At 51.9% G+C, this 14,840-nt stretch overlaps 1 protein-coding gene across 2 annotated transcripts in view; it reads left to right on the plus strand.

Annotated features, from left to right (window-relative positions):
* SLC30A7 (solute carrier family 30 member 7) overlaps positions 1 to 11,573 on the plus strand; it is a 35,370-nt gene extending 23,797 nt beyond the window's left edge. For both annotated transcript variants that reach the window (XM_079760591.1, XM_079760592.1), the window contains 3 exons: positions 1,249 to 1,339; positions 2,163 to 2,312; positions 7,430 to 11,573. In XM_079760591.1, coding sequence (XP_079616717.1) covers positions 1,249 to 1,339; positions 2,163 to 2,312; positions 7,430 to 7,477 — 289 coding nt within the window. In that variant the 3' untranslated portion in view covers positions 7,478 to 11,573. The remainder of the gene's footprint in view (positions 1 to 1,248; positions 1,340 to 2,162; positions 2,313 to 7,429) is intronic.
* The last annotated feature ends 3,267 nt before the right edge of the window (positions 11,574 to 14,840 follow it).

The following is a 14,840-nucleotide window of genomic DNA, read 5'->3' on the forward strand; positions in this document are numbered from 1 at the left end:
TCTCGGTCCTCTCCAGGGGCATCCTCCGCCCCTTGTCCCAGGCCGCCCCGAGACAGCTCACAGCGTGGCAGCCGGGAGCCAGCCCCTGAGCGCAGGCGAGGAGGGCGAACGAGTGGGAAGCCAGAGCCTTTTGGCCTTAGAAGTGACATCTCCTCACTGTTGCCATGCTGTTCATGAGCAGCAAGTCCTCGGCTGGTCCAGCCCGCACTCAAGGGGAGGGCGCACCTGAGGGTACATTGGGGTCATGGGCTCTGTCACTGTGGACCCCAGAGCAGACTGGAGGCAGGGGACCACTTAGGAGGCGGTGGGAGTAATCCGGTGAAGTGATCACTGTAGACGCGTGACCGAAGGAAGGGGAGGGGAGGAGCCAGGAACTATTTGGACGCCTTGACCTTCCCTCAGCGGTTCCGATTCACTGTCAGATGGAAACAGGCAGGACTCTGAGGTGGATCTGGCTCAGAATCCCCGGCCTCAGAGCCGCCCTCCCGCACTGTTCATCGTCGGCGCACGTTTCACCGTCAGCACGGAGAGCAGCAATTCCCCGTCCCGGGGAGGACCGCGCCTGTCACGGGAGGCAGCAGAGCTGTGCGTGGGCTCAGGCCTCTGTTGTGTAAGCCTGCGGTGGGGAAGGCCCGGCCCACGGGCCGAATCAGTCCCGCGAAATCATTGGGTCTGGCCCTGCCAAGGCATTAGGGGTGAGTTCATTAAATGTTTGACCAACAGCAGCCTAAGTTTTAAGGTGATAATTCTGTATGGCCCTCGAATGACGTTTATAAAGACCCAACTGGCCCTTGGCAGAAAAAAGGTTCCCCACCCCAGGTTTAAATAATGAAAGAAGACAAATATAATTGCTTGGAAAAATATTAACAACTGGACTAACATGCCCCTATTCATTTTTTGTGTTTTTCGTAACATTCTATTGACATGTGTGGACTGTTGGAGAAGGGCGCTTCCCGGCTGCCTTGGAAGACGAGTCTGTTTCAGTAACACTCGGCTGACGGCTGGGTTAGATCTCAGGTGCACTACTCGTTCGGTAGAGCAAGTGTCCTGGTTTAGACATTGACACGTTAATCTAGCCTTACTTTTCCTTTGGATAATAGCTTATTGATCACATGAACATCTGGAACAAGGACTAGATTCCTCTTCCCCATATTTCTCTGATAAAGCTGACTCCAGGGAGGGGTCCTCTGCGCTCGTCCAGGACAGGCTGTCAGACGTGGCTTTAACCACCTGCGTCCTTCTCCCCAGTGTCATCCCTCTCCTGCGGGAGTCGGTGGGCGTGCTGATGCAGCGGACGCCGCCGCAGCTGGAGGGCGCCCTGCCGCAGTGCTACCAGCGGGTGAGTCTCGGCCGCCGGCCCCGGCCGTGCTGCTGCCACACGTTGGGCCTTTAAGGGTTGAAAAAATGGTGATGCAGAAGTTGTGTGGGGGGAACGAGTGTGTTTGAGGAAGAGAAAGGCCACGTGGCTGAGGCGTGGTGAAGAGAAGAGGGGCCGGGAAGTTTGGAGAGGGGCAGGGGACAGGCCATGCCCAGGTTTGGGTCCTGCTAAGAGGATTAGCTCTGATGAAACGGGAGCATCAGAAAGCTTTAGGCTGAAGAGGGTCGTCCCATGCACCAAGGTTGTGGGTTGGATCCCTGGTCAGGGCACACACAGGAACCAACCAAGGAGCGCATCAGTAAGTGGGACAACACGTCGGTGTTTCTCTCTCTCTCTCTCTCTCTCTCTAAAACCAATCAATTAAAAAGAAAAAAGAAACACTGGCTCCAGTTCGCTGACCTTTTCACAGGACTAGTTTTTCCATCTTGTGAGCTCTCTCTTTTTAACTCTCTGGATCATTGATCTCGGCCTTTTATGTCCTTCTTATTCGAGTTGACTTGTTGTTTCCCTCGTTTCTTAGCTCACTTGTTCCCATTTGAACGTGTAAATTTCTCGCAGGCACTCTCAGCCGTGCCCGACAGATTTCCGCATGTGCTCATTCCTGCTTCCCAACCACCTGCCTGTCACGGCGCCGGGCACACAATGAGTCCCAGGGTTTCATGGATTCACACCCGCCCCTTGTTTGCTAGCGGGGAGAATCCGCGCGCACTGACCTGCTGCCTGGGAATCACAGCGGGAGGAGCCCCTGCGCCCGAGGGTGTTAATCCCCGCCTTTCTACTGCAGGTGCAGCACTTACAAGGAGTCTACAGTTTACAGGAACAGCACTTCTGGACCTTATGTTCTGACGTGTACGTCGGGACCTTGAAGTTAGTGGTGGCACCTGACGCTGACACCAGGTGGATTTTAAGCCAAACACATAATATTTTTACTCAGGTATGACTTTTTCACCAACTCCTTTTAAGGGTCTTAGAATTGATTGGATCTACCGTTTTGAAAATATTTACTACTTAACATTAAATATATGTATATTTATATGCTACACTATGAAGTAAGCATAGATGTATTTTTCTTTTTCAAGCACAGAGTCAAATTTGGGAGATCCTTATTTTAGTTAATACTCACCATTATACTGATTTGTGTTCCTTTAAGAAAAAGTGATTCCCCTTTGCTATATGCTCCTTTAAGACGTGCGAGATGCCGTGTGAAGCCAGGAATTCTAAATAGCATTTGGGATAAGAATAAGGCCTTGTCCGTGGTTTTAGCGAAAAGCAGCCTCTGCCAGCGTTTCTATGTGACGGCAGGTCTGTGTCGTTCAATAGCTTACTATGCTGTGGCGTTCTCTTCTCACTGTCTGGGAGCATGAAGCAGCCCGTGCAGTGGGCAACGTGGTTATTTCAGCGAATGCCGATGCGCCGTGAGCCACAGTGACTGGTGATCCGCGCGAGAGATTAAGACTTTATGTCAGGAACGTCCACGGGGAGAGCGAGAACACACACATTCTTTTCTTGCTCTGGTTCGCTGGAAATACTTAGCGAGAAACTAGATGCCAACACGGTTGCCAGTGCCATCTTATCACATAGAGCTCCCGAGGAAATGCATCGCGTGCCCGAGAAGTCTGTGCCGGGGACCTGGGAGCGCCTCCTGCCAGCCCAGGGGGTTAGCTGGAGCTCATCACAGCCAGCCAGACGCGCTGGTGGGACCTTCTGCAAGGGGGTCAGCCTGGATTCTTACCAGGTGTCAATGTCATGAAAGGAAAAACAATGGCGGGGATTATTCTAGATTAGAGGGAGAGAGAGAGAGAGGTATCTGTAGGCACGGACAGCAGACAGAACCCGCAGCTGAGTTAGATTCAGGACCTTCTCGGAGACAAGCGCTCGCTCTTCTCCAGAAGAGGAAGTGGGCCCTGCGCCTTGGGGACTAAATGAAATCGCCCGCAGGCGACAGGGACTCCCTGCAGTGCCGCGTGCTTGCTGCGGGGTCGGAGAACCAGGCCTCTTGGTGCACAGACACTAACAAGTCTCTGTCACGTGACTCCCATTTGGCCTGGGCGGTGTCACGTGGCTACCATATGACAGGCTACGTCATGTGACTTCCACGTGAAGCGGGCTACACCTGCAGGGTGTCTGAGCTCGCTGCTGTTTCCAGATCACTGTTCTCTCCTGCAGCCTCGGTTTCCCCTGGGAGTGCCCTTCCACCCTCAGAGTGGAGCCCCTGTCGGCCTCGGACCCGGCTTCTCCGGGACCCGGCTGATCACGCCTGCCCTCTGAGAAGGCGCGTTGCCCAGCCAGGACCGAGCGGGCAGCTGCGGGGCTGTAACCGGAGGAGAGGCTCTGCCGGGAACCCGACCGGCGCTGGCCTCTCCAACGGCCTGAGCGGAAGGTTTACTCAGCTGCTGCTTTGGTTTTGGAAACCGTATTCGGGTTTTGAAAATGTTAAGCTCTGGAAAATACTTTAAGCCTTTTTGTCAGCGAAGGGCAGGCCACTTCATTTCGTTCCTTGGAGAGACCGAGGCCCCAGTGGTGCAGACGTTTTCCCAGAGGGGAGCGGGGTCGCCCCGCTAATGCCTCTCACTCCGTAGACTTGCGAGTGCCTTTGTGATCGCCGTTCAGTCCGACACGTGCGGGATTGAAGCGCTTTATTCATTTATGTGTCCTTTCTGCTCGTGCCCTAGAAATGCACGTCCACATGCTTAGTTCATCCAGGGTTTGCAGTCACGTTTCCTTTCATGAATAAAATGTAAACATTTTAACCTTATGTTTACATTTTAAATTACACCTTGTTCATAGGTTTTCTAATCAGAGGTCACTGAACCCCAGTTACTCCACTGCTGAGAAGAAAGAGCCAGGCGAGCGCGTTAGGTGCCAACCTCCCAGCGCCTGGGACGCGGGCGGCCTCAGCTCCGGAGGCCAGAGGAAGGGCCTTCTCAGCGATACGCTTACTCTGGTTTTGTGACAGGTTCAGGTGCCTGCTTATAGCTGATTGTCACATCAGAATTTAAGGAATTGTTTTTGGTTAACAAGCTATTAACATTTCTGAGGACAACTTGAAACCGAGAAGACTGATAGCATCAGACGTGTGAGAAGTAGGACCTTCCATTTTGCTTGTGAAGCGATGTTTTCTGACAGTTTTAGGACTGCCTGTTAGGCCTGGCCTTGTCACTCCCATTTCAGCCCATTAGTCTCCCATGGCTGGAGCCGCAGGCTGCTCGGCACGGATCTAGAACTGGCAGCCTCTTCGGTACCCAGATTCCTCTGCGAGTATTAATTAAGTGATAATCCAGTTTTTAAACTACAAGGTTTTCTACTGGCATAGAAAAAGTCTTTTCTTTCTTTCTCCCCTTGTACGAACTCTTAAAAAAATGAGTTATCATTTGAAAATTGGTGAGATAGAAAACTTATTTATTTTTTTAAAAATATATTTTATTGATTTTTTAGAGAGGAAGGGAAAGGGATAGAGAGTTAGAAACATCTATCAGCTGCCTCCTGCACACTCCCTATAGGGTATGTGGCCACAACCAAGGTACATGCCCTTGACCGGAATCGAACCTGGGACCCTTCAGTCCACAGGCCGATGCTCTATCCACTGAGCCAAACCGGTTAGGGCGAAAACTTATTTTTTATGTTTAGTATTTGAACAGGAGAAAGTGGGACCCTGGGTTAGGAGGGCCATTTAACATTTTGTTTCTTAAATTGGCTGAATGAAAATCATGTCAATTTGGTAATACACTTCTGTTTTGTGAGAAATAACGTTTGAAGAAAATCCTAGAATGTGCCGCCCTCAGTTGCCCAAGCAGGCCATCTGCTCCGGCGGAACCTCTCCTCATTTCTCCCAGCCTCTCTCCTCGGCCTGTTCTGGGCGCCATTCAGCCCTGAGCCCCGGCTTCCTGCTTCAGCTCTGGGTGCCCCACTCTCTGGCCCCAGAATAGAAGTCACAGCTGATCCCCAGGAAGGAACCTGGAGCCTCCTCACAGGCAGCTGGGGCTTCAGACACTCGCCACGCCTCCCCTGCGCCCACTCCCTTCCTGCCTCACCGGGGCCGCTCTGTCTGCGAGGGGAGGCAGGGCAGGCGGCGGGAGAAGCTGCCTCCCCCTTCCGTCCAGGCGGCCGGCTGTTCCCCACCTGCTGCTGGGGGTTGACTCGGTTATAAATCGACTTTGCTTGCAAGTCTGCCTCTTTGCTTACCTGCCCTTCCGTTTCTTTCTTCATCACGCGTGCTGGAGGTCCACAGAGCCCAGCCTCCGAGGAGGGGAGAGAACGGCCACGGGGGAGGCCACGGGTCCCTGGGCTTGTGCTTGTGGGCCACAGGGTCGGGCGTTGGTTCGTTGGCCACTCCTGGTGAGTGGAATAGCACCTGCGGCCTTGACCGACAGCCCCGTCTGTCCTCCCAAGACTGTTGTCCCCAGTTTATAGGGAAAGGAGCCCAGACCCCAGCCACTGCTCATGACCTGTGACCTCGTCAGATTCTCCGTTTACTCCTCTGAGCTGATTTAGTGGAGCGTTTTGGTAGTTTTGGAGAATTGATAGAGAATACAGACAAACCAGTAATTTTCAGTAGCCACATTCCTGTTTATGTTTCTACATTTACTTCCGGTTTGTTTTCCTCGCCACAACAATGGGCATTTAGTGAGGATGTTGTAAGACTGTGGTACCCGGTTACAACATTTATTTTCTTGGGCGCATAGGTGTTACCAAGAACGAGCTGTCTTTCCAGTTTAAACCAGTGTTCTGTGAGCTGCACTGTTCTCAGGATGTGAGACAGGAGCGTTCTGTGGTTCCCACTGTGTGAGGACAGTGCCCAGCCAGCCTGACTCGGGGGCATCCCAGCCGCGGGACTGCTGATGGGACCCGCAGGGCTTGGATCAGCTGGGTGTTTGTCAGGTGTCTGGAGTGAGCCAACTGGACAGGGACCCTAGTTTGCATTCTTTGGAAATTCCCCTTTTCTCTCGACTTTAAAGGGAATTGGGAGAGGACAGTGGGAAGCTGGCCAAGTGGAGGCTGTCCCCATGGGGGCAGGTGGAGGGCAGGTGGAGGAAGCAGAGTGGCTTCTGTTAGCCTGAGCTCTGGGGGAGCTGAGCCCCTCAGGGGACGGCGAGTAATTAACTCCCGATTATGCAAAGACCATTTAGCCGCCCTTCGCTTTTCTCTATGCATTGCTTTCTCTCATAGCCTTGGGCTCCCTCATTGCTTATCACCACAGCTCGGTATCTGCACACACAGGAGCCTAACCTGTTCCCCCATTTTGCTTTCATTAACAGTTCTGTTAAAAGGGAAAAGAAATTCAGCTGTTTATTTGGGCCCCAGTTTTGTCTTCAGATTAAGACATACTAGGATTTTACAGGAGAGTTCCCAAGTATAGTTATTTTAGGGGCCATATGGATGGACTAAATCAAATATAATGAATCAATCATAATAATTTGGTTTAATGGCCTATTAGAGCATAATAAATCCTTTCTCATATCACACATGATCCTTATAATAGCACCTGGCATGTAGCAAGGATTTATTAAATATTTGTCAAACACTGGATGACTATGTAACAGTTTTGTGAGATAAGTAGGGTTGGTATTTTATCAACACTTTCAAAATAGAAAAAGTGAGTTGGTTTTAACTTTAGCTCAAAATCATACCGATGTTAAGTTCTGTCTTTTTTTCTGCCACCCTCCTAAGGAGAGGGTGCTACTGAGTGTGTTTCAAAGAGCTTCCCCTTGATCCCAGCAAGGGTTTCTTTTCCTAATGAGGAAAAAGCGAAGATGTTTTCTGTGCTGGGAGCTCCTGGGCCACCCAGCTCTTCATTCCGTTAGAGAGGCCCCTTACTCCTGGCAGACGGCGACCTCATTTCCCCGACACTCATGGGTACGCTTGTCATTGGTTGCGTGGCTTTCTCTTGTAGAGGTAAATGGAGACTTCTTTTGTGATTTGTGAACATACTTGTTACTCTCTATGATGTAAAATAGAGGCAGAAAGGAAAAATAATTAATTTAAATGACTTTTCCGAACTGTATAGTTTGCTACTGGCTCGTTTGATTTTCTGATTTTCTTTTAACTTCTCAGGCCGGAGTGAGACAGCTTTACGTACAGATCGACTTCGCAGCCATGTAAGGAGCGAAAAGCTGCTGATTTGGGGACCGCAATTCTGGTACTGTACAACCCCGAACAGTGTGCCCGGCTCTGACAGGTCGTCACTACAGCGCCAGCCCGGGTAGACCAGAAGCCCGGTCAGCGCTATGCGGGCGGTCACCGCTGCGGGGCCAGGGCGCGGACCCTCCCCCGGACTGGGGCCTGGCCCGTGCTCTCCCCTCCGCACCATTGTGATTTCTGAGATTCTGGCTTTGTCCCAGGGCGTTGCTTTTTGTTTGTTTCTCCTTTTTCTTTTTTCGTTTCCAATGTCCTCACGCCACCCCTCCTCCTGGCCAGTAAGAAAGTCAGCTCGTGGGCCTCCAGTTGTCTGGACCGACTCCACTGAGGCCGCTGGAAACTGCTGCTCTCATTCCCACAAAACCAGTGTTCTTAAAAAAGAGCGAGAGCCGGGAATCTGTTTTATATGTCATGTCACACTCGATGACGTTCTCCGGTGTAATCACATGTTTGTAAAATTGTTTGTACCTTGCAAACTTATGAACCAAACCATATTGGGTTTTCAAAGTGCCTTCGCCTCAGAAAATGTATTTGCCAGCATCCGAGGTCATGTCTGTTTCCCTAAGTGGGTATTCTGTAATCTGCACAAAATGAGACTCTAGTTAGCGGTGTGTACAGTGTGTCTTTCTGTGGACTTCCAGCAGAGGTTTAGATATATGGAAAGTTTCCGTTCATTGCTTTATCTCATCAAAAAAATAAAAGGTGATTTTTTTTTTTTGTTTTTTAAATCAGATTCAATAATTACATTAAATTATTTTGTGAACTGTGTTTTCAAAACTTGGCAAATGCATCTGTTTCAGAGAGTTGTTTTGACTTCCTCCACAATGTGCTAGATTCCAGGTTTCTACAACAGCTACTGTGCCTGTGACCATCTCTCCCATATCTGACCTTGCTGTTTTCTGTGGGTTTTAGTTAACGAAGGGAGGATTTTATGAATGCAGTGAAGACGGCAGTGATGGGGACGTGTCATTCTGCTTCTCCATTCTCCCAATGGCGTCACACGCCGGGCTTGCTTGCGCGGGCATCACACGGACGCCCGCAGCTGCATGTTCCTGTGCTGGGGCTGTGGACACACAGGCAAACGCGGGAACAGGACGCCTCCTGAACACGGCGTCTCAGGACTCACAAATAAGTCCACGTGTAGGTTCCTGTGTGTGAAAAGCAAAATCGCAATTGGAGGTGACAGGTGCTTGACCATTCCACTGAAACGTTCCGTGTAACGAGGAGATGCTGAGCGGGGGAGGCGTTTCCCATTGTAGCTCCTTCTGTCACGGTGCTGCTCCCCTGGTGACTTAGATGGCACCTGCAGGATGGAAATGGCTGTTTAGACTGTAGTTGGGAAGCAGCACTTTTCCACGGATGCGGAGAAACTGCTGTCGATTTGTCTAAGTGCTAGCGCATCCTTTCCCTGGCTCTGACCCATGATCTATGAACGACGCTGGTAGGAGAACTAGACTGCGCTCTTCTTGCCTTTCCAAGCTGCCCGTGGCCACGGGCTGGCGACTGTCCCCTTTCTGCAGACTAAGCAGTTATTTCCAAAAGTCTCCTGACTGCCAGGCGGTGCCAGCGCTGAGAACCCCTGCAGTCGACTGTGCCGAGCCGAAACCATTGTTGCGCCGTTAGGAGGGGAGGTGGTATACAAGGGCACGTCCTGCAAATGGCACTGCTGCTCCCGCGTAAGCGTGAGGAGGGCACGCAGAAGCCTGGCTGGCCTTGGGGTGGGCGCATGCCGGGAATGACAGCAGGGGAAGGCGGGGACTTGGGACGTGCGCCTTTAGACACGGATTGTGTGCGATGGCACTGCTGTTTCCCACCTGGCGACAATACCCGCAGTGGCCTGTGAAAGGTACGAGCGCGTTCCAGGGTCCAGTTCTGCCTTTCGCTGGGCCCGCTGTTCCCAGTGACGTTTTGTGCAAGCAGCACCAACAACACCCTCAACACGCAGGCCCGAGTGTGCGTTTCCCTCTGAGGCAGCGAATGGAGAGAACCGGTGACGGGAAAGTCTGATTTTGCACCTGCTACCAGCGGGTGTCGGGTTGGCATGAACAGTTAGCTGGGATGAAATGACCCTAAACGTGTGCGTGCAGCCGTGAAAAATCAGCGAGAAAAAGCAACCTTTCCCTCCCTCTTCGGAACTGCTTTGTCTTATCAGTGTTGTTGGCCATCTGGTATTGCTAAGGTAGACCATTTCACTGAGGAAGACTACTTGATTATTGTTATAGAATATCCCTCTGGTTGGGCTAACCTTTGGGGGGAATCTCTTGAGTATCTAGTACAACTTTGCCAATATTTTAAAAACCAAAATATTCTCAGAGAACCAATTTCCACAGCTCAGGGGAAGCTTATCTTGCCAAGCAAGCTTCCCCACGCGGAAATATCCACACGAGTTTTGTGTTAGTGTAGATGGTACTGATCAGAGGAAGGGCTTGGCCAACTCTGCCGCTCCCTTACTTGGCCGAGTCCCTGCGGAGGAGGGGCCGCGTGTACATGTAGCTGCGTGCTCCCCACGGGCTTCCTCCGGGTCCCCCACACCGTCGTAGGCTGGGGCCCGAGGCACTGGGATTCCCTCGTTTCCATGCCTCGGCGTTGATGCCAGTAACCAAAATACTGTGACTTCTGTGCACTTTGTAAAGCAGCCAATCATGGACCCCAGATGCATTGGCTGGAGTCTGCTGATGTCTTTCCTACTCTAACCCATTTTATAGATTATTAACATGAGCAAAAGTATTGCATTGCTTAACACAGCATCTGACATCTGAGGCGCCCGTCCTTCGAAGGCGTCTTTTCTACCTCTCATTTTCCAGATGAGAATGTCAAGCCCCCAAAAGCCGTCCTTCCCGCCAGCTCAGAGATGAGTAGCGGCAGAGCCAATAGGACCTGGGCCTTCTGACTCCAGGTCTAGAGCTTTCTACTCCCCTGTGCCGCCTCCTTGCGGAGTGGCTGCCTTTCTGTCCATGGGACAAACAGCCTGTAAATAAAGGCCCTCGACCTCCATTTTGGTAATGAACGCACTTTATAAATGGAGTTTTAGTGTCTTACTTTTCATACCTAGTTATGAGATTTAGAATAGTATTTCTATAGTATTCTTTATGGGAGATAAAATTAAAATTTTTTACTCTTTTTTTTACTCTTTGTGAAGCCAGTTCCTGATTTAAAAAAAAAATTTTTTTTTTTATGACATCTGTGCATTGGATGCTTCTAACGTGAGTGGGTTCTCTGTTAAGTTGCCAGGGCTGACCCCAGTGGAAGGATTGCTTCGTTTCTGCTCGGTGTGTATTCTGGGAACTCGTCCTCTCAGCCTCAGGTCCTGCCGTTTCCGCTCGCTCCTCTAGCATGCGGGCGCTGCAGAGCGTGGGATCGCCGCACGCTGTTCCCAGAGCCACATAACACTGGGCCTTACGTGTTGTCTGGAACAAAATCGATTTAATTCAGGAGGGTAAAATCCTGAACTCTTACCTGAATCCCAGATGCTAAACGGCTACTTTCAATTCTGTGTTCTTGTTTTCTGTTGCCATCTTCAGAACAAATTACTTTTTCACCCTGGCGGGGTCGCTCAGTTGGTTAGAGCGTTTTCCTGACACGCCAAGGTTGCAGGTTCCATCCCCAGTCAGAGCACATATTGGAGTCAACCAATGAATGCAAAAATAAGTGGAACAACAAGAATCTCTCTCTCTCTCTCTCTCTCTCCCCCTTCCTCTCTGAAATCAGTAATTTTCCAAGTCACAAGACCTCTGGCAAAAAAGGAAATTAGCCTTTCCAGAACACTGACTGAAAGTTTTATTAATGGGAGACTGTTTCAACCCCAGAAGCCTCAGTGAGGCAGCCCTCAGCCAGAGTCGGGACAGGCGGGCTTGTGTTGAACGGCTTTCCAACGGCAATGACCGGAAAGGTGGGCTCGCTCCGCTGCGAAGTGTTCCTGCGCCAGGCTCTGGCTGTGGCCTTTCCACGTGACACATCCTTCCCATCATCTCTCGTGCATAATCCCTGCCTCTGCCCCTGAACTTCACTGCAGGCTAAAAAGAACCGCCAGAACTCCTTTAGGCACTTTGAAGCACTTAAACTGAGCAAGCTGCTAGAGGGACTGGTCTGAAGGCGGTCAGTGCCCGTGGGCGTCGAGACGCGGGCTCAAGGCCAACAGACATGAACTTACTCGGAAGTTGCTTTTTGAGAAGTAGCAACGTGTCCCAAGTACGCTTTTCAAAGGAAACCCTCTTTCACGATCAGAAGTAATCTATGCTTAACCCGATCCTATGACCGCGAACGGGCATGAATTGACACTCCCCTGCGCAGGGGCCGTGTGGTTGGCTGGGAGAGACTGCAGATACAGTGGACGCCACGGGCAGGGTTGGGACAGGCAGAGGCAGCCTGTGCTGTTTATCGCACAGCCCAGCTCAGCTTCTCTTGGGCATTTTGCACAAATAAGTGACTTTACATTCCTTGGGCCCGTTCTTTTTCGAGTAGTTTGGCGAGCTGGTCCTCATAACAGAGAAGCCATGGACACGTCGAGATGTGGGCCATTCTACATGTTTTTGGGCAGGAGCTGGGCAGAGCCGGGCCTGGAGCCGGGGCCACCTGGGTTTTGTAGCCAAGTGAGAAAGCACATCGTCTCCCGTGTGATATGGACGGTTGCCACGTTTCTATCGCTTTAAGGACACGTAGAACACATCATCCGTTTCATTCACCCAGACGTACTCCCCAAGACTCCCCGAGAGAGGTCTTGGAGGGGCCTCCATAAACACTACCTGCAGAGATTTAAATATTCCTGGGGGTTCCCCCTTTTCCTCTCTGGGTTATAAACTTTAGGAAAGCTTCCCTGTATGTCCTCACTTTTCCTCCCTCCCCGGTGCTGCTGCCCCGGTGACTTCCCCTTCTGCTGGTGGGAACAAAGCTTTATTTTGCACTCGAGCATTTGAGTTTTGTTCATACAGCACACATCCTGCATCGGTGAGGCTCAGGGAAGATTCTTGTTAGAGCTAGATGTATCCCTGGCGAGAGTTTGCCACATTAGCCCACTGCTTCCTTTCTAAGAGCACCAAGTTCAATGGTATTTCTGCCCAACGTGTTTGGGGTTGATCAGTAAACAGAAAGGGCCTTTTATGGCAGAAATACTGTGACGGAAACATTGCCAAATCCTCTCCTGGAACGGTCTCCGTGCCCCACCACACCTGACCTCCCCGTCTCAGGTGGCTGCTAGACTGGTGGCCACCAGACTGGCTTCTGGTTTGGGTTTGGTTCCTTTGGTAAAGACTGTGTCCTGAACACATTTCGGAGCAAACGTGTGCGTGCAAGGCGAGGCTGGAATGTCCGTTTCAGAGACTGTTGTAATTGGTTTCCGCGTGGGGAAGTGAGTTCAGAACCCTAAGCCTGTAATGTAGATTCGCTTTCTGTTACCTGAAGACTTTCGTGTGTACGTTTTGTTTAACCTCAGATGTGTTTCATACAAATAAACAACTGTATCAAAACTCTAATAAAATTTGTTTAAAAATCTTTACCTGAATTGTGCCTATCAGTTGGGTGATCCGGAAAGACGCCGAACCTAACGGTTATTAATAGATTCTGGAGGACGGGGGTGGGGGGAAAGGGCAAGAGTGATTCTCAGGCCAGGAAGCAGCACGAGTCAGCGGAGAGCGGGCTGGACATTGTGGATGTCCTCACTGTGGCTCTGACTCACGATTTTCCCTCCTAACCACGTCTCGGTGTTTATTTCCAGATATTTCCATGAATTCAAGTGGTCCCCCACCCTCATTCTCTCTGGGTGACCTCAGCGTGTAGGGAGTGCAGACCTAAAGCATCTGACATGAGCCTCCGGTCTCCTTCCAGTTTTTTCCCTCTAACTCAGAAGCAGTTCTCTTTCAAAGAAACTTTTTCATAAAACCAGGTCCCACTCCTCCCCCTCCTCCTCCTCCGAGGGGCCTCTTCGCTGGTCGCCATCCCTGCCGCACGGAGGGCCCTGTCCTGTGTGTGCTCCCACCTGCCCCTGCCCCTCCCATAGCTCCCGTGACGGCTTCCTCCTCCCTCGGGGGCAGTCAGTCAAAGGCCGCCTGCTCTCCTGTCACGTCCGTGGCGGGACTGCCAGCGTCTCACACCAGCAAAGTGAAAAACAACACAGAGCTTCCCACCCCCCCTCCCCCCCCCCCATCTTAGGACTTCAACATGGGTTCCTCCATTTCCTGAAGGCCCATCGTAGCCCCTCTTCCTTCCTCTGTGACCTTTCGGCTTCGTCTTTCTCATCTCACCGGCCTGCTTGCTGCCTGGGAGACCACGCACAGTCAGGGGAGGGACTGTCTGGCTTCCCGCCTGCCCCATGCCACCTCCATGCCAGGCCCTCCCGCTCCCACCCCCACCCTCACCCCCAGAAATTGTCCGGCCTTGGGCAGGAAGCATGAGAAATTTCTGCTGAGTGAGGCTTTTGCCAGGCCCTTTACAAACTCCCCCATCCCCGCTTCCTGGCTGCCGCCTGCACTCTGGACTCTGACCCGCGGCTCCAGCACCTGCAGGACGCCCTCCCAGAGAGCAGCCCGCTCGGCTCACACACAGGCTCAGGCTCGCTCTTCCTGGCAGCAGGTCATTGCCGATCTGGCGAGCTTTTGTAGCTGGCGCCCAGAAGCCTCCCTGTGGTTCTAAGGGCCGGTGCTCAGGGCATGATCGCGAGGGTCTCCCTCAAGGCTCAGGTTGTGCACATTCCTCGGAGCAGCTTCAGAAATCCGTGCTCTCCCTTCCCTCGCTCACCTCATCACCACGATGTGGCCGTGAGCACACTGTTCACTCCCCAGACCAGAGAGACAGCTGAGGCAGGAGGGGCCGCAGGACCAGACAGATGCAGCTGCAGCGACAGCCGCTTAGTACTTTCCGTTCGGGACGGAAAGGAGAGAAGGGAGGCGCTTTAGTGGGACTGTCACTCACTCAAACAATCCGCTCACCCAGCCGTATTCCAGGCTTTGAGAACAGGCCGTGAAGTCAGGCTGAGCACATGCTCCCTGTGGGTGTGAATGAATAGGTCACCCTCGTCGGCTGAACACCTATGACGTGGAGCCACGCGGGAAGCCGTGCGACAGCAAATGCGCCGAGGCCGGCACCGCTCAGGCAGCCAGAGCACCGACCTCCTGTAGGAGCCCGCTAAGCCCAGGACTGCAGACAAAGCAACGCAAAAACGAGACACCCTCCCGCCCCCCAGTATTTCCTGAGCGCAGGCGTGTCAGTGTTGTAAAAGGGTGTAAACAGGCCAAGAACTCAGATTCACAGCGAAGCAGAGGGGCCTTCCCGGCACTTAGAATCTGCACCTCTATTGGGGCACCTAGCAGGTGAGTGGCAGGACGCAGTGTGACTA

The sequence above is a fragment of the Cnephaeus nilssonii genome (assembly GCF_951640355.1).
Source record: "Cnephaeus nilssonii genome assembly, chromosome: 21".
NCBI lineage: Eukaryota > Metazoa > Chordata > Mammalia > Chiroptera > Vespertilionidae > Cnephaeus > Cnephaeus nilssonii.